The following is a 24687-nucleotide window of genomic DNA, read 5'->3' as shown; positions in this document are numbered from 1 at the left end:
GAAACTATCCGGAGATAGTCTCGAATTGATCGGAAATTCAAAAGTCCGGAAAAATTTTATTCAATTCCAAAAATTTGAAACATTTTTTCCCAAAAATAGCGCTGAGGTGGTACGAAAATGTTAGACCTGAAATAACTACGAAAACAGTTCCGAAATTATATCAAACTTTTCTTGAAATAGTTCCATAATTATTTCAATACCTTCTGATTTTTGGTCAATAGTCTTAGATTTATGAAATAAATCGCATAAAGAACTGTTCCAATATCATATTCCTAGATCCCTCTAAACTATTGACAATCTGTGCCCTAAAAGTCTTCCAAGTCCAAAAATGGCCTATGCAATTTTTGTAGGGGGATTGTGCAGCTTTATTTTGAGCAGCACTAAACAAATCGAAACCGGCCCACTATGATATTTGAAGAAGTTGAAAAAAAACGAATGCAAAAATTTATTAAATTTTTGTTTGATGCCTTTTTTTAAGTTAGGAAGAATTTCTACAAGAATCATCTTAACTTCTCTTTTATACGTTGAAATTTGATGGTCTAAATATTAATGAAAAAACTCTCAAGGAAAAATGGGCTAGTTTGGAGTTTGTAGATATCAGATTTTTCGAGTGGGACCACTTGACGTAAAAGGCCTTATATCTTTAAGAATCTGTTATATAAGGCAAACAATTAATTTATAATTTGTAACATGGATCATAACAAAACTAGCGAATTTTCCTTTCTTCAAATTCACAGATACGCCATCTTAAACTCTGAGGAACGACGCAAAATAAATCGAGTTTTCCAGAAAAAATGGGAGGAATTTATTTACAATGTGATTAATTTAAAATTCTAAATGAATGCAATATAATTTAATAAAAACGTTTAGTGTATGTATATGTGTATGTGTATTATTACTAGCATAAATAACTAACATAGTTTTTAAGTTTAACTTATAAAGCTTTTATGTAATAATAAAATATAAGTTCAGACCACACCAGATGCAAACCAGCCATGTAGACATTTTGGCACTGGTCCATTTGTATGGAATTCACAACGGCCTAACTCAGTCCAAGTTTTAGCGCACAACACCAATAAACCAACTTGATTTTCATTCAACCCACCCCAGACCATGGATGCCAAAATCACACCGTCATCTTCGTCGCTTGCATCAGGTGAGGGCACAAAGACGGGCTCACTGGGATAGCAATTCGGTTCACACCATTTTTGTATGTCCTTCGTTACCACATCAATTTTAACGAGCTGCAAATTCGGAATATTAGAACAAAATACTTGAAAGATGCCAGAAAAACTTACAGTTCCCGGATTTTCCGCATCTACATCCGAACTGATTGCATAAAAGTAACGATATTTTTTACCTAACAGTGTAAAAAAATATTAACATTTTATAAAAAAAAAACCTAATATTACATTTGCATTGCGCAAATTAGAGTTTAACAGTGAGCATTCAACACGAAAACGAACTCAAGTTTATGGTGCAATTTGAATGTATTAGGCACGATGCAGATAAAGCATATTGTCATAGATGCTAAGCGTACAACAATTGTGGTCAGTGGGCGCTAGCACGCTAAGATCACGTTAGGCTACATTGGGTGGCCGCTGCGTTAACTTGATAAAAACAGCTCCCTTGAAGGCTTTTACTGTCCGGTATGATGGCACAACAACTAAGGCCGACATTGGTTTGTAATCATTAAGTGAGTCATAGCAACGATATACTTCTGTATGAGGCAGACATAAATCTTCGAAATTTCCTCCTGGGAACCGTATACAACCATGCCGAGACATTTGAACCCCACCTCGTCATCCTCCATGGGATGGCTTTGTTTTTTCTAGTACCGATAAAGACACTTCCCGAAGGTTTTGGGAAGTGTGATCAATGTTGATGGTCCTTTGCCGTGTATAGATTCGGTACGTTCCTAGCCCAGATATCTTGGGATACGACTTAATATTACCAAATTGCATCATCTAGGTTATCCCGCCCCCACCCTCTACGTCCAAAAGAAACTGGAGATCGCCAGAACCCCACCCGATAAATATGTGTACGATACGTTCATATTTGTAACAAGGTTCGCCTCGTGTAAATGAGATTGACAATTGGGTTGGCGAAGCTATGAAATTATGCAGCTTTGTATTGCGCTTAACAACCCCTTGAATGCCAAATAGCATTAGAGAACTTTGTAGTTCCGCTAAGCGCTTGGCATCAACAACCGGTCAGAATGTTTTCGACACCTGGCATGCGGAGATGCAAGTGGCCGGCGATATACCAAAGCCCCTATTGACATCCACCCCTGGTTTGCACGTACCTGCTCCGCCTAAAAGATCCATATAATAATTGCCAGAGGGTCGGTATGACCTGCCACATAGATAATCTTTATCGAAAAATAGCTCGAAATAGCTCGATGCAGCAACAAGCTTAGACACTCGCCGACTATATTTGAGCGCTTAATTTTGCATCCAGACACCCCACTGTTCGAGTAGATGTCGTGTTTTTTACATCTAGGACAATTTCCTGTCCACTGCACCAAAAAGGACTATATGCTTTTTCACAGTTTATTTTACGGATATATATTTTTAGTCCGCTTGGAAGATCCCTATATTACATCTCATGTATGCGTGTATGACGATTCGCCTCGTGTACATCGAGCTGCCCGTGAACCGCAATGCAAACAAACTTACCCAAATATTTTTCATAGTTGAAACGCGGTGTTTCACAGCCCCAATCACAAAGCAACTCCGGACGTACCATTATACCACGATTACCCAACTGATACGCCTGCGCTTTGCTATACGCCAAAGTAACCAAATTAACCAATGTGTCATCGTCCACTTTGACTTTCGTTTCCATGCCTACATTGGGCGTTGTACTACTATACTCCAACAACTCCTCTTGCTCCAGCTTATTTATTGCCATATGCGCAATATCCTCATAATTCGATTCGGAATGCTTCATCTTCGGCGGTTGCAGATGCGTACTGACGCCGTATAAAGAAAACGATTTCACCACTGGCCGCTTATTGGTAGGTGGATCTTTAGGCACCGACACCACTGTAACATCAACACCTAAGGGTAGCACAAAACGCAATGGACGTCCACGAAAATGTGACGCATAATTTGGATTCGTTTGCATATTCATTATGGATTCCAAGTACATGCAATTAATCATTTCCGGATCTTTATAACAACAAATATCGATGACCACGTGATTGTCCTCCTCATATTGATTGATAATATGTAAATAGAAGAAGGCTTCCGATTGGAAACTGTAACGCACTTTGCCGCTTTCACGATCCATCAAATGGAAAAGCGTGGGCTTATCCTCGAACCATTTGAGACACGAAGCAAGCTGCTGATTGGAGAGATTCGCTTTAACAAATTCAGTTAGGGAAACTGAAAGCGGTTGCTCAACAATAACAAAATAATGGTCAGTGATGCCTGGAAGAGATATAAACAAAATTTCAGCTAAATGCGATTTTTTCGAGTTTTCTATGCTGTTATGTCGTACCAAATGTGTGCATATAGCCAGGATGCAGCTTCCAGCGACACGGCAACGCACCCACAATATAAGCATCCTCAAACATTTGTTCACCATGTGGAAAACAAATTATATTGTAAGCAGGACCAGATTTGGTGGCAGCCATGCCCAGATTATACACAGTGCCATTGGGTAGTACATGCGGATGTGATGTATGGTTGACGACCCCCGCAAAATCGGTAACGCAAATGCGTCCCTCTGTGGCTAATGTGCGCGGATTTATTCTATGCATCATAGGCGTCTCTGCAAACGTATAATACTCATCTCCGAAAGGATAAATTGATATCATGGAATTATCAGAGCCGCTGTCGGGGCGAAATATAGCTGAGACTCTGAAAATAAAATAAAAAACGAAAAAAACTTGAGTATTAGGTGTTCGTGAAATGTAAGCAAACAGTTTATTTCAGTTTTGATCCGGTTTCGGTTAAAGTTTCATCCTGGATCCGTTTTCGATTGTCGTTTCAGTTCCAACCTGGTTTTGATCCAGCTTCGGTTCTTATTTCCGTACAGTCCATGAAATTTTAGTTCCCGTCTCGGCTCAGTTTCTGTTCTCGCTTGATTTCAGTTGAGGCTGCGCACCAGGTTTCGATCCAGTCCAGTTTTTAGTTCCTGCATCCACTCCAGGTTCGGTTCCAGTTTCGGAGAGGTTACATTTTCAGCGTCGGCCCCGATTTTCTTTCAGCTTTGGCCCAATTTCAGCATTGGTTTGGTTGCGGTTATGGTTCCAGTCGGGTTTAAGGCCAGTAACTATTCCCGGCTCGGTTCCTGGTTCTTTCCGTTTGGGCTCCATTTCCAGTGTATGTGTCAATAGCGATTACAATTCAGTTTTGGTTTCATTTAAATCTCGGTTCAGTTTAGGATCCGGTCCGGTATCAGTTTCTATTCAAGTTTCGGTCCAGCTTCAGTTCCGCATTTTGTTACCATTCCGGTTCAGTCCACAATCCCTTACGGTTTTTTTGATGCCGATTTCAGCTGGAGTTTCTGGTTTTAGTTCTGGTCTCGTTTCGGTTCCATTCTCTTTTTTATCTTTCGTTTCCCTTCCTTTACTCTCCCATTCTTATCTCATCCTTTCCTCTTTCTTTCTCTCTCTGGCATGAAGTAATCGGAATAAGTCAAGGTTAGCAGGTTTGTATCCATCTACGAATGCACCGCTAATTCCTGTAAGAACCGCAATAAACTTTCTTTTGTTTGGTACTAGCAATGTTCACTGGGCTTGGCTCGGTCACCACTTTACTCTCTTGGTGGGATACCCCAGCAATTGTCAAATGTACCCGGTATTTGGAATATTTAGGCAACGCTTTTCTAACTCTTTCCTAACATGGTCATTAGTACCTTGAGACCTTACATTCATCCCAACTGGGCGATAGTATTTTTCTGAGGAGTTAACTCAGTGGTGGTCGCTGGGAGCTGTCCACTTCGTTTAAATCCATTTCGGAATTCGTTCCCCTCATATCCATCAGAGGGAGGCATGGATGTGGCCTAGGGTCATTTTTAAGGTCGTACTATATCCGATTTCCTCAAGTTGGAATCTAATGATTTTAAATAAAGCATCTTGGCTGTCCACAAAAATCGTTTCATTGGTCGCAGACTCTGCAATGTACTGGTGCAGTCTAGCTGCTCTCTCTATGGCACAGACAAGGGTTGTGGAGTCGATATCACTGATTGGCCGGCAAATTCTTGAGGAACAGTCCAACCCCAGCTACCTCTTCTATTTTTAGTATAAATATTTGGAATCCCTCGAATGATACTAAATTTTTATACCAGATTTTAGGTCAATTTTATCATCGTCTAATCGTCTTCTTGTCATGTCATCTAATTTCGTTCCGCGTCCGTAATGGGCTTATTTCTCAACCAAACCTCTGTATGATCACATTCAAAGGCAAAGTTAATATCAACACTTGATTAAATATCTAAATAAATTTAAATTCGGCTGAACAGTTTAGCTTACCTATCGAATATCGAATGACAAGGATCTGGTACTGATGCTGTGCCAAATTCCGTTACAACTATGCGCTGTGCTGCACGATTCTTTTTCAGTGTCTCAGTCTCAACGAAACGACTTTGATATGTGACACGTCCATTTTTTATCGCAAATCGATGCACCAATGCTGAGCAATCAAATAAATGTTGAAATGTCATTTCGCCCATCTTCCAATTTCCGGGACCGTTACGTAATAGACTACCATTTAACCAAACCGGAATATGACCACGGACATGTCCTTCAATGGGTTCAATAATTTCCTGTTCACACGAACGCAACCACACATCGGAGGCACAACCGGGATAGCATCGTCCACCGGCATCTATACGCACTGACTCAGGGTCATGTGCCTTAGGATTGTACTTAATCTAAGCAATAGACAAACATATTAATAATTATTGTTTTTATATAAAATGGTATATACTACAGCGTAAATACATATTTTCATTTACTTTAAAAATTTTTAAGCAACTAAGTATTGCACACTAATGACTGGTTTTTCAGCAAAGTGCGCCTAAGAATTTAATATAAAAACATCATTTACCAAGCCGGTGTTTTTTTTAATCAATTTTTAGAATATCGACTATATATATAATACCCATTTCACACAGAAACTTTATCGAATCACAATTTTGTTTAATGAAATAATTTAGTTTTCCTTTTCACACAGGGCCACTTGCTTCATTAAGCGAACATCTGTCAGTAGCCCCAAAAAACTACTACGCTTTTAGAAAAAATAGTCAAAATGGATGGCAGCCGTTTCCTCCTTTCACGAAACTGCTTTTTTTATAGTTTGGTGAATGGAGAGGCACACATTACAGGGATTTCACAATTTTTAGCAAACAAAACGATATTAAGACGACTTCAGACCCCAAAAGGATATTAGAAGCATTAAAAATGCTTCTCAAAACCAAAATAATGTGCCTTTTCTCGGAAATGGTTATAAGGTCAAACGGAAGTTTTCTCAGGCCCGGTTTTTCAGTAGTTGGTTAAGCTAAGCTTAAACTAAGTTTGCCTAAACTCTACCCAAATTTAAACTCCAGTTAAACTACTGAGCAGTTTTTCAGTCACAGTTTAAGGCCACGTTTGGTGGTAGGATTTTTGTACGGCAACACTGTTTTTTTTTTTTTTGTTATCTAGATAATTTGTATATAAAATCGGATCTTGTTTACCCAACAAACATGGAAAAAAAATTTCTCCAGCCAGAGCTAATATCCAACATCATGCTGTAATTATTCTTAAACCAGATAGTTATCAAATTGTTATCCAATTTCATTCTCCAATCACTATCCAACTTTGGAGAAATTTTGTAAAATGTATAGTTCTCGAGTTGACCTCCAACGCCATTCTCAAATTATTTTCCACCTTTGAGAGATTTTGTGAAATGCACAGCTTTCAAATGCATATCTAATACGTTTCTCCAGTTTATATCCCACTTTGGATATCGAGTTGAAGTGGGTTGAAAAAAATCTTCCCCGAGGTGGTACCACCATTATTTATTAATTAAAAATAAGTCATGCATATTTAATTTTCTTGAAAATACTGTAGCATTGTAATCTTACATTTGAATCCAGTGAGAGAGCCACACATAAATACTAGTTGGGAACTATATTTTCTTAACTTAAGTAATAGCATTTTTGGCTTTATAAAAATTCCATTTTTGCCCAGAACGTAATGATTATCAAGTTGAGTCCTGTTTCGAAACAACTTTAGCTTTGTTATCAATATGAGATGTAGTGGCACTTAACGCCGAATGCGCGTTGGGTATATTCGACGTCATTGCCAACGAACGCAAATAACTGATACGTTAACTAGAGTTTAACCCTGTCAGATCGGCTGCTTAAGCTCAGAGCTTATTTCCGTTGATCTTATGTCACCCCACCACAAAATTAGCATAATAAGTCTAGGAGCACTCCGCGTTACTGATATTTTAATAAACGTTCACATTAAGAAAAAAATTTAGAGTAATTTCAATATCTCTTCACCTGCGGTAGGAACCATGCCTGAAATCGCAAATAAATATTGTTACGAATGTTAGCAACACTAAGGGGTACTGCCATCTCTAGGCCGATGCTAAGCAGTGACGTGAATTCACATAAATAATTCAATCATCATGTCAACACATATGTACGTACACGCAGGGAGAACCAGTGCACAAACACATGCATATATCTTATCTGAGCTGCTCCCGAAAGTATGCACTTGTAATTGGAGAAGTGTTGCTCACACATACAAGCGCATGGGGTATGAGAGAAGCTATAAAAATTATACATCTGTAGTTGAAGCTGAGAAATTTATAACTAACTAGTAAGTTCTGGAATTAGAAAAGCCTAGAAATATGCAACAAGGAAATCAGACAGTATAAAAAGTAGAGGCGAGAAATCAGCTTCATTTAAGCTATCAGTCAGTTTGGTTATTAAGCAAGCCAGTTACAAAGTATAAGTTTTATTGTGAAGTACTTTAATAAAGGCCATTTTTCCATTATTCAATATTGGAGTTATATATTCAACAGTTTAGCGATACGAACGTTAGCAGAAGATTGCAAATAAGGGGAATTGCAGTAGATTCGTTACAATATATTGTACTAAGCAAAAAGAAAAACATTTTATTCACTTCAAATGTCATACCAAGAATAATTGAACTTGACATTGACCATGGTACCTAGACAACACTAATCGACGAGGCTTGTGTTAATATGTAAAAGCACGAATAAGCCGGAATCAAAGGTATCACGAATACAAATTGTGTTTTTGTAAATTCTTGTGGATAGGTCAATGTGCTTCGAAATCGTTAATTCTATAGCAACAATGTTGTACTAGCCAAATAAAGATATGCCCTAAGTTATTTAAGATTAAGCCTTAACTAATAATTGTAGGTATGATGAATAGAACTAATGTAAATAAAAGCATACATATGTACAGTAGCGCACAGAAAAATAGCAGTGGATTTTTTTTTTTTCGTTAGTAAAGTCCTTTTTTATATTTTCGATATATTAAGAAAAAACTTCTATGAATTTTGTAACTGGAACTATGTAAACCAATCCCATAAACGTAGTTCTCTTAGGTTAGGTTAGGTTAGTTTAGGTGGTAGCTGCCCTGATAAGGATAGCTCACTTGGACAACGCGAAGGTGCGTTGTGATACCACATACAACAAAAATAACGGTGACGTAGATCTAGCTACTTAGAGAATCGTTGAGTAGCAACGAAAAAGTTCCGAATGATACCGATCTCATCCTTGAATAAATCCTCGGGAGATCCAAGTGTGTCGCGACCGAAGTACTTTCGCCCAGTTCTGGCAAAAGCTGGGAAATCAAGCATAAAGTGATTTGGTGATTCCACCTTATCATCCTCCATACAGCTACAGCAGGATGGAGTTTTCAGTATATTGAGACGTACCACATGTATACCCATGGGACAGTGCCTTGTCAAAAGGCACAAGGTGAGCTTTAGTGAACCCAATTATTTCGGCAGATCTCCTGCTATCCACTTTCGGCCAGAAAGATTTTGCTACCCTGCAAGAGGTCGCGTCCGCCCAACAAACAACAGGTGGCCATCCAAATCCCGAAATCACTACAGCCATCTTCATTCGATTAAATTATACCGCTGCGGGCGAAGAGATCCGCTTGACAGTTAGCCGGGATATCACTATGGCCCGGGACCCAGGTAATCTTAATTATAAAATATTTCGATGCAGTCGCAAGCGGGGTCAAGCACTTCCAGATCACCCACGATCGCACTGTAGTTGAACTCAAGGCTTTGATAGCCCGCAAGGTGTAGATGTTAAATTCCCTAACCGTAGTAGCACTGGATAGCATTTCATCCACCTAATCCTTATTCGCAGCAACTTCCACTTGGATTACACTGCAGTGATCAGCCACCTTAAACTTGCGGCTTACATTTAGCTCTTGACAAAAGAAGTCGAAGTTCTCTTAGTTTTGTTGAATATGCAGCTTTGTAGTCCATTCAGTTTTAGTCTAATAAAGTACAAGTTATAAGTCTCTCAAATCTCCCATTGATTTTTCACTTTTTTTTCAAAATAAAAAAAATTGCACACTTTGCACGGAGAAAAAATCCAAAATATGCTGTATCTATGAAGGTCTATACACATTATATGCCCCTTTAACATTGGAATGTCATTGGAGGTTGCGTCCTGCCATACGTAGAAAATGAAAGGCCTTGAAAAATATCACACATTGGTCCTTACAGTAAGGGCGTTCTGCCACACACTGAAGACTTTAGGGTATACTTTTTCTCAACATACCCTACACTGTAAACTAAATGCCTAGAGAAATGTCCACAGCAGAAACTTGATAATGGGCATGGTAACAGGCCATGAGAAAGCGACTGTCGAATTGGGTATTTTGACACATCTAGATCAGCATGATAAAGATCATAAACAAACTGTGAAAAATCAGCGCGAATTTTTAAAGACCTATGGCTTGTACCTTGTTAGACTAAAATAGATTGAGCTAGAAAACTGTTTACCCAAAAAAAATAAGAGAACTCCAAGTAGAAAGTATGACATTATTGTGAAAATTTTCTCGAGCTTTCGAATTTTTTGAAATTGGTTGGCATGATTTCAATTAAAAAAGGTATGTATGTAAATCTTTATTGAAATATCTAAAATTAAACCAAGAAGAACTTTTATAAAATGTGTCACTGCTATTTTTCTATTCGCTGCTGTACATGCATGGTATGCATGTAAGTATCATGAATAGCTAAATGTTAAGAAGTACACGTTCTATGGCAAGATACAAGAAGCTTAAAGCTTACGCCGACGTAGTTTGGCACAAACTGAAAAGTTCCATTTCAGGGACGAAACATTGTTGTTTAGCCAGTGCAAGAACAAGTTTGTTGTCATAAAGCCAACTCTAAAGCCTTTTGACTTGGTTTTATTGAGAGTCGATTTTATTTGTCTATGTACATATGTATGTTTACACAATTTTTACGAGGAGTCTCTAAAGGAATCAAACGAATGTAGTATATTTGTGGTTAGACATTTGCTTTTGCGCGTCCTTGCTCTTGGCGGTTGTTGAACTTGGTATTAAAAATTGAAATGTGTACAAAGCATTTCTGGTCAGAAACTCGTTACACTAAATTTAAATACATGCGTAGTTTTTTGTCTATCCTTTTTGAATGCCGGTTCCTTTTCTTTCCATTATTCAGATAGGTACGTCCATTGTCGAGAACAAGTGTGAATATATATATATATATTGTAACGAATATTAGCAACACTAAGGGGTACTGTCATCTCTAAGCGATGCTAAGCAGCGACTTGTATGCACAAAACCAAATTAATCATTATGTCTACACGTATGTACGTACACGCAGCGGAGAAGCAACGCACAAACACATGCGCATGAGCTGTGAGAGAAGCTATAAATATTATGCATCTGTACTTTTAGCTGAGAAACTTATAGCAGATAACCAACTAGTAGATTCTAGAACATAACCGCCTAGAAATGTCAACGAGGAAACCAAACACTATAAAAGGCAGCAACAGTAGAGGCGCATCAATCAGTTTTGATTTAAGACGCTATCTGGCGAGCAATAGTAGTCTTATTGTGAAAAACTTTAATAAAGGTCATTTTACATTATTGAATAGTCGATTTACTTATTAAAAAGTTAGGGATTCGAACGATAGCAGTAGGCAAATAAGAGGATTTGCAGTAAATTTCTTACAATATATACAGTGGGCAATCCGAAGAGAACGTGTTTGTTGTTTAAAAGAGAGCAACTGAGTCAATTGTGACCACCAGGGGATGCTCTCAAGGGGGTGCTCTCTCTCTTACCTTGTGGACCCTAGTCAGAGATGACCTCCTTCAGTCACTGAAATCCATCTTGATGCTACCTTAAGCAAAGCAACAAAACCAAGCAGGCGAACTACACCCGACACTATGGTAAAAATTGCAGCTATCTCCCAAAATCGTATACTGGATATTTGATATAATGAAGCCAATATATGTAGTCATCTATTCCTCATTAGTTTGGTTGCCGAAAACTTCGGAAGGAACAGCAATAACAAAATTAAGAGCTAACGGCATCGACTAATTTGTATTGGCATAACGGGTGCGATGAGAACTTCGCCTGCTGATGCACTTAGTGCCTTAGTGGGAATACATCCATTCCTTATACTAATAGAGAAAGAGACAACACTTACTGCACTAAGATTCAAGGAAACCCCGTATTGCAACTACTTAATGCAGTGTCCCCTACGCTCACAATATCACGGAATTGGGGACAGCAGTCTTTGGGAAAATAGAGAATCCATATGATCGTTACGCAGAGGTGCGGTTCACCGATGGATCAAAATTTTATGACAGAAAAACGGGAGCTGGCATCTATGGGCGACAATTTTCAGGAAGAAATCCATGCAATATAAGTTTGTTGTATAGAATGTCTACGAAGTAGCTTATATTCGAGGAGTATGCTCATTATATCAAACAACCAAGCAGCCTTGCGTACCTTGCAGTCTTACACAACTACTTCCAAAGCTAGTGGATAAATGTATTTATATATTTACCAAGGTTGTACCGCTAAAAATCTCGCCAGTTTCTTTCTCGTTTCGTTGACTGAAGCTCTTTGGCAACATCAAAGAGTACCGCAGGGTTATTCACTTGTTCCTCCCATCGGAGTGAGATTGATGGTGAATTCGATACCTAAATATCATGCTTTCTGTGTTTTTCCAGATATTCCAAATTTGTGCGCAGACACTTCTTCAGTTAGTTCTGCATTCTCTGCAATGTTAGCTTAGAAATCGATAGGAGAACAACTTTTGGCTATAACCCTCTATTAATCTCTCATCACAGCTGCGGTATGGAGAGTTGATGGGATGGCCGATGAATTATGGTCATCTCCGTCGAACCAGCCGATAGGTCTTGTTATGGGAATTCATCGGCACAGCATCCGTATTTGGAAGCAGACGAAGCGGAAGACCTCCGCCAAGAGGACTTGATCTCCCTTGGTGCCTGCAATTGGTGTCAGTTATGTTGAAGCCGGGATAGATCGGCTTACTTGCGCAACTGCAATGCCAAAATCTCCTAGGCGCCTAAGCGCCAATTGTTGGTAATGTTAAATTTCTTCATATTTCTCCTTTTACTCATAGCCACCATCATAATGGTCATAGTTCATGGTTTTTAAAAACGTCGAGCTTTTTGGAAATTAAAACACTATTTTATTTGGTATGTGAATATGCGCTTATCTTATTTTGTTGATTTTCCGACAGGGTGGATAAATGATGTATATTGGATCGATTTTCCGTCATCCCTTAACAAATTTGGTTTTGAGACAAACCGGTTTCGGCGTTGTGCCATCATCAGTGTCAATTTTCGTTCTGATCTGTTGCTGTCGTTTGTCCTGTATTTATAGTTCGTAGGTACATGAGCAGGTATTGTCAAATTGATGCTTGTGTATATTTAGTTATGTGTATTTGCTGTGTGTTCATTCAGAACCGAGGGTGGTTTACTAATCGATTTGTGTGGTAAAAATCCGTGATTTTAGTCATTTGACCTTATTTGTGGGTTTGTTGTTTTGGTGCGTTAATCGTTTTGTGTTTATTTAAAGTTTTACAGGCTCGAATATTGTGTCAGAAATTGTGTTTATCTGTTCGTTTATTATTCTACCGTCGAATGTTTTCTGTTTGTAGATTTCCATGTTTTCGAGTACGTTGAAACGTCGGCCTTTTGCTTGTATGTGAAGAACCCTAACTGTGTTATTGATGTTTGCTGGGGAACATTCATTCTCGGCCATGTGATTCGCGAAGTTAGACTCGGGTATAATGTTTGGATTCCATTTTTTTTTTTTGTTGTAATCTCTAATATGTTCTCTGAACCTCGTTCTTATTTACCGTCCTGTTTGTCCTATGTAACTATGCTGGCATCCGGTACATAGACTTGAAAGAACACCTCTTACACAAGAGGTATATAAGAGAGAACTTGAGGTCATATATAATATCGCTGCAAAAACGGATATAAAAAAGCACTAGTAGATAAGCTCAGAAGGACAAATGGAGAACCAAAAAGAAATAATGAAAAAGAAAATAATAGCTGGACGACTATGACATATACTGGAAAAGCAACATATAAATTGGCAAACTTCTTTAAAAAATACAACATTAACACAGCATTCAAAACATCGAAAAATCTAGGGCGAAAACTAAGAACTAACACTAGGTAGGTAGGTTGAACTGGCAGGTCCATGAGGACCTCACATAGACTGATTGAGTCCGTAGTGTTACCAGAAGTTTGTTTTAATGACCAAACTGAAAAACCCTATCAAAAACCAGGACCTATGTTATAAAATAACTCCGTCCTCTTGGCAAATACTAGAAGCTTCCTAGGACTTAAGCCACTTGCTGCTTCTAGATCTGACAGCTGTATCACTCCTAATAGCTGGAGTCTTAGCCTGGCAAGTACAGGGCACGAACACAGAACGTACTCGATCTTTTCCTCCTCCAACCCGCACTTCCTACATCTGCTATCACTGACCAAGCCTAGTTTAAAGGCATGTGACGCCAGAAGGCAGACTCCAGTCAGAATACCCGTCATGAGTCTACAGTCCTCTCTTTTTAATGATAGGAGCAACTGTGTTAGTCTAAGGTTGTAAGACCTACACATAATCTTCGACACTTTACAGCCCCGCGCTTGAACCCACGCCTTTCCCGCTTGGTCGATCATGTGCACCTCTCGCCTTCGCTTAATCTCGCCCAATCTAATTGGGACATCTTCGGAGCAAGCTTCAAGGGATGCGCCCTTTTTAGCTAGATCGTCCGCTTTTTCATTCCCATCTATTCCCATATGCCCTGGGACCCAATATAGATGTATGCTTCTCCCTGTCCCGATTCTCTCCAGAGACTGCTTACACTCTAACACGCATTTAGATGCTGTGTTATGCGAGATTATTGCCTTAATTGCTGCTTGACTGTCAATATAAAAGTTAACACGGTTGCAGCTTAAGCTATTCTCTTCCAGCGTTTCTACTGCTTTGGTTACGGCTAATAATTCCGCTTGGAAAACGCTACAGTAATCCGGCAGCCTGTAGGATCTGCTTATTTCCGGATCAGCGCAGTATACCGCAGAGCCTACTCCTTCCACTACTTTGGAACCATCGGTGTACACATGTATCGCCTCGTCCGCCATTTGCGCACCCTTGCGCCAACCGTCCACCTCTAGTGTGTCCTTAAGATCTCCCTCGAAGCGCAGATAGGGAATCATGTAGTCTGTTCGTCTTGTGATTGATGACACTATACTACTATGGCCATATGGTCGGCGCTCAAGCTGCCCCGAAGCACCTAGCCTGGTTGCGGTCGTTAACGCTTTGTTCTTTGCTACCAGGTCTACAGGTGGGATGTGCAAAATGGCATACAGTGCAGCCGTCGGGGTTGTTTTCAGGGCTCCCGTAATGCTAAGCATCGATAGTCTGCATACCCCCTCTAATTTTTTGAGGTATGTTGTTTTTTGTGTGGCTTTCCACCAAACAAGAACTCCATAGTATAGAATAGGGCTTACAATCGCTGTAAAAAACCAATGAGAAAGAGAGGGCGATAGGCCCCACGTACACCCCAGCATTCTTTTACATGCGTAGAATGCCGTTGAGGCCTTCTTGACCCTCTCCTCCACGTTGAGCTTCCATAACAGCTTACGGTCTAGGATGATTCCTAAATATTTTGTGCAAGGTTTCTCCTGTAAGGTCACCCCTCCTAACTTAGGCCTGGTCCAATTTGGGACCTTGTACCTCTTTGTAAACTAGACCATATCCGTCTTCTCCGCATTGACTTTCAACCCGACATTAGATGCCCAGGTATGAATATCGCGAAGCGCCCGATCCATCAAAGAACTAATCGTTGGAAGGCACTTTCCACTTATGACAATTGCAACGTCATCTGCGTAAGCCGTAAGTTTTACAGGTCCCTCATCGAATTGCCTGAGCAGTTGGTTGATGACCGGCGTCCACAGCAGAGGTGATAGCACCCCTCCCTACGGCGTGCCCCTGTCCACTGATTTCGTGGCCTCGTACAATCCCCATTGTGATGTAATCTTTCTGCAATTTAACATGCAGCCGATCCATCTGATTAAGGCAGGATGTACTTTAATGTAATTAAGGCCATCCATAATCGCCCATTTTGCAACATTATTGAAAGCCCCGGCAATGTCCAAGAAGACTCCTAGAGCATACTCCTTATATTCCAGGGATTTCTCTATGCTTATTACCACCCTATGCAATGCGGTGTCTACCGACTTGCCTTTGGTGTACGCATGCTGTGTTGTGGAGAGCAGCTTTTCATCCACGTTGGACTTTATGTACACGTCTATCAGCCTCTCAAAGGTTTTGAGCAGAAATGATGTTAAGCTAATGGGTCTATAGTCTTTGGAATACATGTGACCGATCTTCTCAGCCTTTGGTAGAAAAGCTACATGAGCAGTTCTCCAAGAGTGCGGTACATGATTCAGTCGTATGCACCCATCGAATATTATTTTAAGCCATTCCACGACCGCTCTACTTGAGACTTGTAGCATGGCCGGGAATATACCATCTGGGCCCGGCGATTTAAACTTAGAAAACGTCTTCAATCTTGGTATTGGTCACCAAGCCCGGCACTACTAGCTCCGTGATCGAAGTGTGAGTGATGTCTGCTGGCTCCTCTAAACCGTCTCCCGATGGGAAATGTGTATCGAGAAGCACCTCAAGGGATTCCTCATTATTACGTGACCATTCCCCGTTCTCTTTCTCTATTAGTCCCTGGACTATGTTTCCCTTTGCTAGGACTTTTTTCAATCGTGCTGTTTCGCTGGAGCACTCTATGTCCGTACAGAAACTTTTCCATGAGTTTCTCTTCGCCCTGGTAATTTCACGCTTGTAGATCCTCAGTAGATCCCTGTACTCGCTTCGCTTTCCGCGGTCTTTGCGAGCTTAAACATTTCTTTTAGCTATCTTCTTAGAAGACTCAGCTCATTGCTCCACCATGGCGGCTTTGCTTTTCCTTTGAATCTTCTTAAAGGGCAAGCTTTGTTATACGCAGTCATAAGCGTCCTTGTTAGGAATTCATTCGACTCCTCCAGTTCCTCTACATTAGCAACCTCTTTGGGTTGTCCCAGTTTTGTTTCTACATGTTTCTGGAATTTAGTCCAGTTCGTTGACCTAGGGTTTCTAAAGGTTCCTCCCTTCTCTACCCTCTTTAGGGGGATGTTGAAGCTAATATACGCATGGTCGGAGAAGGATGGTCTATCAAGAACCATCCAATCATACCTTGATATATCACGCTCGGAGCTGAATGTAATATCCAGAACATTGCTGGATGTTGGACCAATGTATGTAGGGACATTTCCCCTGTTGGTTATCTGCAAATTGGTTTGCAGGATGTAACAAAACAGAGATTCGCCTCTCTCGTTCGTATCTGCTCTTCCCACGCATTGTGGTGCGCATTTGCATCTGCGCCTATGACCAACCGCCCTTTGCGCCCTTCCTCCTGTACTAGCCTTTTGCACTCCATCGGTGGGACCTCCGCAGCATGGGCCATGTAGCAGGACGCCAGGATAAATGCCTGCTTATTCTTTTGCTCAACGGCCACCGCTACGAGATCCTCAGTGGTGTAATTAGGCAGCATATATGAATGCAGCTGTTTCCTTACCATTACTACAGCTCGCACCCGTCCTTCCGTTTGCGCGTAGTAAACGCCAAACCCGCGCGCGCTAAGTGCAGAAACCTTTCCTCCCGATGAGAGCCACGGCTCCTGGATCAGCGCCACGTCAAACGAACCCTCCTCAAGGGTTAGGAGGAGTTCGCTCGACGTCACTTTACTGTGTTGGAGGTTTATCTGTAGGACTCGCAGCACCATTGGGCTGTTTGTCCCCCTCCAGCACCTTCGTCTTGACGTCGTCGTCCTCCCCTTGCCCTTTTGGTTTAGAGTATTCGAGGCCCCCTTCAGCCTCTCGTGACTGTTGTGCAGGGTGTTCCTCTGTGCGAGTCACAGCACCATTTAGCGGTTGGTCCTCTTCTAGCACGTTCGTGGTGACGTCGGGGACCTCCACCTGTCTTTTTTCCCTTAGGCTTTTGAGGTCCTTTTCGGAGGACATTTTACCAAGCTGCGTGTACAAAATATCCTCCGCCTGCTTGTTTATTTGGAAGATGTAGAACTGACCATCCTCGGTAGGCCGAGATACAGTAAGTACCTTCCAATCCTGTGTCGGTATGTTCGGATTCTGATTCTGCAGAAGTCGCAGTGTATCCTCCGACATCATCACGCATGGTATCCATACCTTAACTTTTGGTACCGTGGGGATTTGCGCTTTATCCACCAACTCAAACCGCGCGTTTGTGCCTTGCCTTTGGAGGTTTGGAACCACTTCCTCCAGCCACTGCAAGCTCGCGATGTTGTCGCACGCTCTCATCTTCACACCGTTATACCATCCCCCCGAATCAAAGGTTGGAAGGGGCTTACTTGGTTGTTCCCGCATCATCTTAAGCATTAAGCTAATAAGCTCCCTTTCCACAGATCTCCACCTTTCAGTAGTCATTTGTCCGAAAGGACTGCTACGATCAACCAGCGCCACAGTCAGTGACTGCTTTGCCACATCACTCATCTTCTCGGGAAAAGCAGGAGTCTTAGTGTTATCTCCCTTTGGCCCCTCCGAGAAAGCCGAAGTCTTAGCGTTAACTCCCTTTAGCGCCTCCGAGAAAGCCGGAGTCTTAGCGTTATCTCCCTTTGGCTTATCTCCTACTTCCTTAATTGGAACTTCCCTCTGACTCGCAGCTTTCGAGGTAGTTGCTACCTCGCTATTGGAGCCCATCTGTCTTACAGCTTTGGGCCTACTTGTCTTGTCTATGCGACTGCCCTGCCTCGCGGCTCTAGGACTGGGTCCTTTCTGCCTCTTGAAAGCAGGCTTGTCGCCTTCCGCCGAACGTTGCCTCTTCATTCTGCCATTCGACGATTCTTCCTCCTCGTACCGGTTGCAGAACCGAGGGTTTCTCGCAGCAAACCTTTTGAACTGCCTTCGACCTACTTCTACCGCTTCATGGGCCCTTTCCAAGCGCTCGATCTCCACTTCTGTTGGATCGACCACTGCTCCCAAGCGTTGAACAATTCTTAGTGCTGCACGGTACTGCGAGAGAGCTCTTTTACTTCCTCTGCTCCGTACCCTTCTCCACTCTTCTACTCCGTTTTCATTTGTGTGCTTCACCAACACGGAGTTCATTGAATCAGCACTACTCTCGCTCCCCGAGTCCGACGCATCGCTTAATTCGTATTTGTCGTCCTTGGATTGCGACTCAGTCCTCCTCTTTACATCGTCCTTATTACAGTCGGTTAATGAGTCGTTCATCTTGGTCGTACGACCACCTGCCCGACAAGGCGGGCTCAGCGGTCCAGTATTATATACGGGGAAAGAACCGTCCGCCACAGCAGCGCCCCTTGTTGTGGTAAGGCCATTAATACTTCCCGAGGTTGCCCGGTATCGGGAAGGCTCCGTTTTATCCCCTGGCTGCAAATCGTCCAATAGGCACGGTCCGCATAACACCCTGGATTAGGGGGTTGGCAGTTCTTGGTCACCGACATCCCGCCGCCCTCGTATGAGGCGAAACGGCGTAGATGTCAGTCCTAAACAGCTCCGCCTCATAGTCGGGCGCTATGGAGTTCGGCTAACCCCTCACACCAACGACAAGGTGCCTACCCTAGTGAGGATCCGTTAGCAGCCACGGCGTACACAAGCTTACCTGCGGATGCCAGCATAGTTATATAGGACAAACAGGACGGCAAATAAGAACGAGGTTCAGAGAACATATTAGAGATTACAACAAAACAATACGGAATCCGAACATTATACCCGAGTCTAACTTAGCGAATCACATGGTCGAGAATGGATGCTCCCCAGCAAACGTCAATAACACAGTTAGGGTTCTTCACATACAAGCAAAAGGCCGACGTCTCAACGTACTCGAAAACATGGAAACCTACAAACAGAAAACATTCGACGGTATAATAATAAACGAACAGTTAAACACAATTTCTGACACAATATTCGAGCCTTTAAGACTTGTTTACAAGAAACAAAGTAATCACACAGGTACAATAGACAAACACACAACAACAAATAAACACAAAACGATTAACGCACCAAAACAACAAGCCCACAAACAAGGTCAAACGACTAAAATCACGGATTTTTACCTACCCCAGTCAGCCACACAAATCGATTAGTAAACCACCTTCGGTTCTGAATGAACACACAGCACATACACATAACTAAATATACACAAGCATCAATTTGACAATACCTGCTCATGTACCTACGAATTATAAATACAGGACAAATGACAACAACAGATCAGAACGAAAATTGACACTGATGATGGCACAACGCCGAAACCGGTTTGTCTCAAAACCAAATTTGACACGGATGACGGAAAATCGATCCAATATACATCATGCGCCAATAAAGCTAAATTTATAACACATTACAACAAATATATTTTCTGCACGTTTTTATCAATAAATATGAAATAGGCACAATTGCTGAAAGATGATCAAAACTTCGGAGGCTAAAAAAATCGAACGATTCTAAAAAGAAAATCGATTCTTCATTTCTTAAAAAAAGATCGATTAAATCTATTAAAAATCGGTTCGAAATCCAGCTCTAATCTACAGTATCGTGATAATATTTTTAAAAATAGGAAGACGAGCTTATGTGCTGCAGCAGTAATGTTAGAAACGGGTATACCTTGTAGGTGTTTTTAGCATGTCCTAAAGCAGAATTCTTATGGGTGAGTAACTCACATACACCGGAAAACAATTCTATATTTTTGTTTGTATGTAATTATTCTTATAAAAAAATTTCAATGAAATTGAAATAACCCAGTAAGAGTTAGGATATGTATAATAATGTATTGTTACAAATTATCTGCGCAGCTATGGCAGGTTGGCTGACAAATTTTCTACTTACTATTCCAAAAACAAAATACAATTTTTCAAATTTAGAAAAATTAAAAAATAACAATAATTATCATTAGAAAAAAAATTATTGTTCTGGCCTTGAGCTCGAATCGAACCTTGAATCATTTATCAATAGGCCGATAAAAACAAAAACAATTGTTACAAATTATAGGCACGGTATGCTCGAAAATTTGCATTCAACCTAACCAGCGCAATTATTCGATCTTTATAATTCTTAGCATAGGTTCCCGAATCTTTTGTAGATACACCTCCCACAGAAATGTTTTCTTCCATATCACATTTCACCTGAACCTCTTAAGTCACACCATAGATGCATAGCTGTCAATATTATAAATGTAAAATTATGAACGAATATTTGGGTATATTGGAAAAGTGGTGTGGTCCCTCTCCATACAAATTTAAATATGTATACATCAGAGCTGTAAAAATATTGAATCAATTGAGTGTACATTCTCTAAGCATTCTTTTAAAAATTGTGATTTTTTACAAAGAATAGCACATCATAGCAGATTCTGTATACTTCGTATTTGGGTTGATTTTTCTTTCATATAAGATTAAACAATTTGTGCGTTTGTTGGTTTCCTTTTTAGGCATATCTCACGGATAACTTACTTACTTAGCAGCACAGGCCTCTTGATTATATAAAGTATTCCAAAAACATGAATATATATATAATCGAATTTTTGCTGAAACATCGCAAAGACAATGTATTGCTTTCATGCTATATGTCAAAATATTACTACATGTCTTACTTATTTTGATATTGTTGTAAAATGGTTTTTAAATTTAAATACATCAAAGTACATAGGTCTATCGGTGATTCCATTGATGCGTCCAAATTCTGAAAATTTTCATAACATTTCATTTTTTTATTTCCCTCACCTTCCCCGTTTTCTTTCATCTGTGAGCAGTTGTATAGAAAGTCAATTTTCTTTGCTGTCTAAAAACCTACAACTACCTATAGAGCCTACGTTAATTAACTGTAATTACAAACTATTGTATTTAGAAGGATATTTTACCTAGAAAATAGAGAAAAATAGTATATTGCTATTGCAATTTCCAAACCCACAAACCAGTATATTTAGATACAGTATATGGCCATATACCGTTAAGAAGAACGTATGAAGAAACTTGTACTAAGAGCTTTTATAATGAATTGTCTTTCCTTCAATTGTTTAATCACCAATTGTGGATGTACAAATATATGTTAGTACTTTTTCATGCAAGTGCCTTTTATATAGCACATTGGCAACACTTATTTAGAACGATGACTATTTTCGGAACAGGGATGTTGAAATATTTGTCATTTTGTCTTTTTATTATTAAATTGTTAGCACAGTTTCAATAAAAATATTCTTCAAGTTAATTTTATTGTGCTTTATTACCATTTAAATAACGGAAAAACTGGTCATAACGGTCAATAATAAAATTTAAAATAATTAAATATAACTTGTTAGTGCTTTTATCATGGAAATATCGGTTGAGTATACAAATTAATTGTCCTATACTCCCTTATGCTCCCCTATGTCAAATAATGAAATTTAAAACCAGCTGTTGACGCAACGTAAGTGCCAAACGACGCAAACGTTAAATGTGCTTAGGCCTTTAGGATTCAACAACAATTGAAGGATCCAACAAATAAATTAGCTAGTTAAATTAGTACGTAAGTTGACAGCGGGGGTAAGCAAAACGAAAATGTACTCAAAAATAAAATTTATTTAATAGAATAACGAAACTCCCCGAAGAAGACGTGACAGCGTCGAAAGAAGGAAAATTTAACTTTAAAAAATGTTAATGTCAAAACTGCTTTTGTGGTGTGCTTAAAAAAAAACAATTTTAAAAAATTGAATTTAAATTATAAGAGTAATAAAAAAATATAGATATTGCCGGGACTTGATCCCAGAACGATCGGTGTGAAAAGCATGATACAAAAAAGAAGGTAGTTCCACTCAAAATTTTTTGACGTATTTGGGGATTTTTGAAGTTTCATAATGCTTGTTGTTTTGCAAGAAGCGTTGCCATACCGTTACTGTTTAAGGCGAAATTGTGGTTTTTCGAGAGGGAAATTTCCTTTAGGATGAAAACGCAATGGTCACCTGAGACAATAATAATATGCTTTAGCAAGATTTATGTGCATACATATCGATTGAAAATACAGTAAAACATGCAATTTTATTGAAAAATAGTGGATAACGACTCATACACCGGTTAATGACACATATCTTCATGGCACCTTGACCCCTAGGCAGAAAAAAAATACACGAAAAATCCTGTTGTTCTAGCATGGCTCTATTATCATGCCCCTACAGTGGATATTTCTCACGGGATGTTGAGAAAAAGTGTACCTCCAAAGTCTGCACATCTATGCCAATGCTAAAAGGGCACAGAACGTGTATAGGCGGGGCTGCTCCAATGTGACCTCTGGCCGCAAAACACTCTCATAACTAGTGGCTAAACTGCAGAGCTACAGGGTAATGTTCTCCCTAAAAAATGGTTTAACAATTCCCTCCTAATACGCAACGCTTGAATTATATTAAAAAATGGGGACTTGTAGCCAATTTATCAAGAAATTGCGGTGTCGGTTTATAAGGACCTCCTTCGAGCAAGCAATTGACAAACGTGTATGTTTTGTCAAAATGTTCTGCGCAAACGTATGGACACTTAAGAAGGCTATATTCCCTTGCTTTGCATACTTCCATCCATGTTTCTTCCACCAAAACAATTTTCGGGAGCTCGAAAAACTTATTAAAAACCTTTTCTAGGCTGATAATTCGTATTAAAATATTTCCAAGGAATGGGGCTCATTTTTGTTGTTTTTTTTTTTTTTATTTAAAATAACTATGAAAATAATTTAGTCGTATTCGTTAATATGAAATCCATCAAAATTAGAAAAATTCGTAACATTTTTCAATCTGGTAGCTTGTTTTTGGTGAAATTGTCATTGTCCACGCAAAGGTCAAGTGGCTAACGTCACACTAAATGGAATTACCTCCATTTTTTGTGTCATGGTGAAAAGCAGAGCACGCTACTGACACCACTGACATCTGTCATTATTCAAAACAACGAGCAGCAGCGTTGACTCCAAAATTTGTTTTGATATCACTCCGAAATGTGTAATCATGTATATTTACACCAGACTTTTTCACATTTCACTATTTAGTGCTAAAATTGAGAGATCTACAAAATTAGGTGGACACTGTGGTGTGGTGGTAGCGTGCTTCGCCTACCACACTGAAATTTAGAAAAAAAAACTTTTGAATTAGAAAACAGTTTTTCTCAAGGAATCGTCCTCGGTAGTAATTTGGCATACACTCCGAGCGTTTTTCCGCCTTCTCAGTGAAAACTCAGCTGCTGTTCGCATCCGGCATAAAATATATAAGTCCGGTTCCTCCATTTAGTAAGAACTTAAAAGGAGCACGTCGCAAACTGAAAGAGAAGGTCGGCCTGAATCTCTTCGGAGGTTTATGGCGCCAAATATATATTTTTTCTTTTGCGCATAGGTTACAAAATTTATGCTATTTGGGTTGTTATATTTAAATGAACAAGTTATTCACTCTAAAATGTATTCCTTTCAAATATGAACCACAAAAAACTCCGATAATCAAAACAAAAATTTTCAAGTCAAAGTCAAATTAATTCATTAAATTATTTCAATTAACAACGTTCGGAAGCAAATATTTTTCGGTTGCACTACTTCTAAATTTTATGCAAAATTTTCTCAACAAAATTTGCAGAATAACAAAAAATTTTCACAAATAATTTAAAAATTCAAAACTAAGCAAAAATTTCAACAAACCGCAAAAAAGTCGCGTATAAAAGTCCTTATAACGCCTTCGGCCATAATTTAAGCTAAATTTATTTTAAACGCCAAACGTGAATAATTTTTTCCAACAGCAAAGTCAAGGACATCTGTTGCCACAACCAAGAAATTCACACCGTGTCTGACAGGTAATTAAATTTATTAATTAAATGAATGACTAGAAACGTTTTGCAACAAGACTGATTATTCACTAGCGATGCGTTTAGCTCGAAATAAAAACGACAACTAATAGAAATGTAAATTTTTTTCCACCTCAAACGTTCGTAAATAAAACTGGCTGCAAACAAAGCTGCAGAGAAGCCGGTCAGAGGCAAATATAATTTAAAAATTCACATGTTCAGAGATTTGCGTTCTTGTACCTTCATAATACCTTTAAGCACTAAGTGCAATTTTTCTGTTTGTCTGTTT

General features: G+C 39.7%; 3 protein-coding genes across 7 annotated transcripts in view; 2 read left to right on the top strand and 1 right to left on the bottom strand.

Annotated features, from left to right (window-relative positions):
• The window catches only part of Adgf-D (Adenosine deaminase-related growth factor D), a 28161-nt gene extending 27227 nt beyond the window's left edge, over positions 1-934 (top strand). The window contains exon 10 of one of the 3 annotated variants that reach the window (XM_067763413.1): positions 738-934. In XM_067763413.1, the coding sequence (XP_067619514.1) occupies positions 738-837 (100 nt within the window). In that variant the 3' untranslated portion in view covers positions 838-934. The remainder of the gene's footprint in view (positions 1-737) is intronic. The other 2 variants (XM_067763412.1, XM_067763414.1) reach the window with 2 other exon arrangements.
• ninaB (neither inactivation nor afterpotential B) lies at positions 777-24486 on the bottom strand. Its single transcript, XM_067763411.1, has 6 exons — positions 24256-24486; positions 5483-5883; positions 3505-3866; positions 2679-3434; positions 1299-1360; positions 777-1244 (listed from the first exon to the last, which is right to left on the bottom strand). Exons 1-6 carry the CDS (start codon positions 24298-24300, stop codon positions 969-971), a joined length of 1902 nt encoding a protein of 633 aa, XP_067619512.1. The 5' UTR covers positions 24301-24486; the 3' UTR covers positions 777-968.
• Positions 24131-24687, top strand: part of f-cup (flyers-cup) — a 48284-nt gene continuing 47727 nt past the window's right edge. For 2 of the 3 annotated variants that reach the window (XM_067763407.1, XM_067763408.1), the window contains exon 1: positions 24132-24407. The gene's annotated coding sequence lies outside the window, so the exon portion shown is untranslated. Of the gene's footprint in view, positions 24408-24687 lie in introns of all 3 variants that reach the window. The other variant, XM_067763409.1, reaches the window with a different exon arrangement.

Source organism: Eurosta solidaginis, chromosome 1 (assembly GCF_040869045.1).
Source record: "Eurosta solidaginis isolate ZX-2024a chromosome 1, ASM4086904v1, whole genome shotgun sequence".
NCBI lineage: Eukaryota > Metazoa > Arthropoda > Insecta > Diptera > Tephritidae > Eurosta > Eurosta solidaginis.
This window is presented reverse-complemented; position numbering and strand designations above follow the sequence as displayed.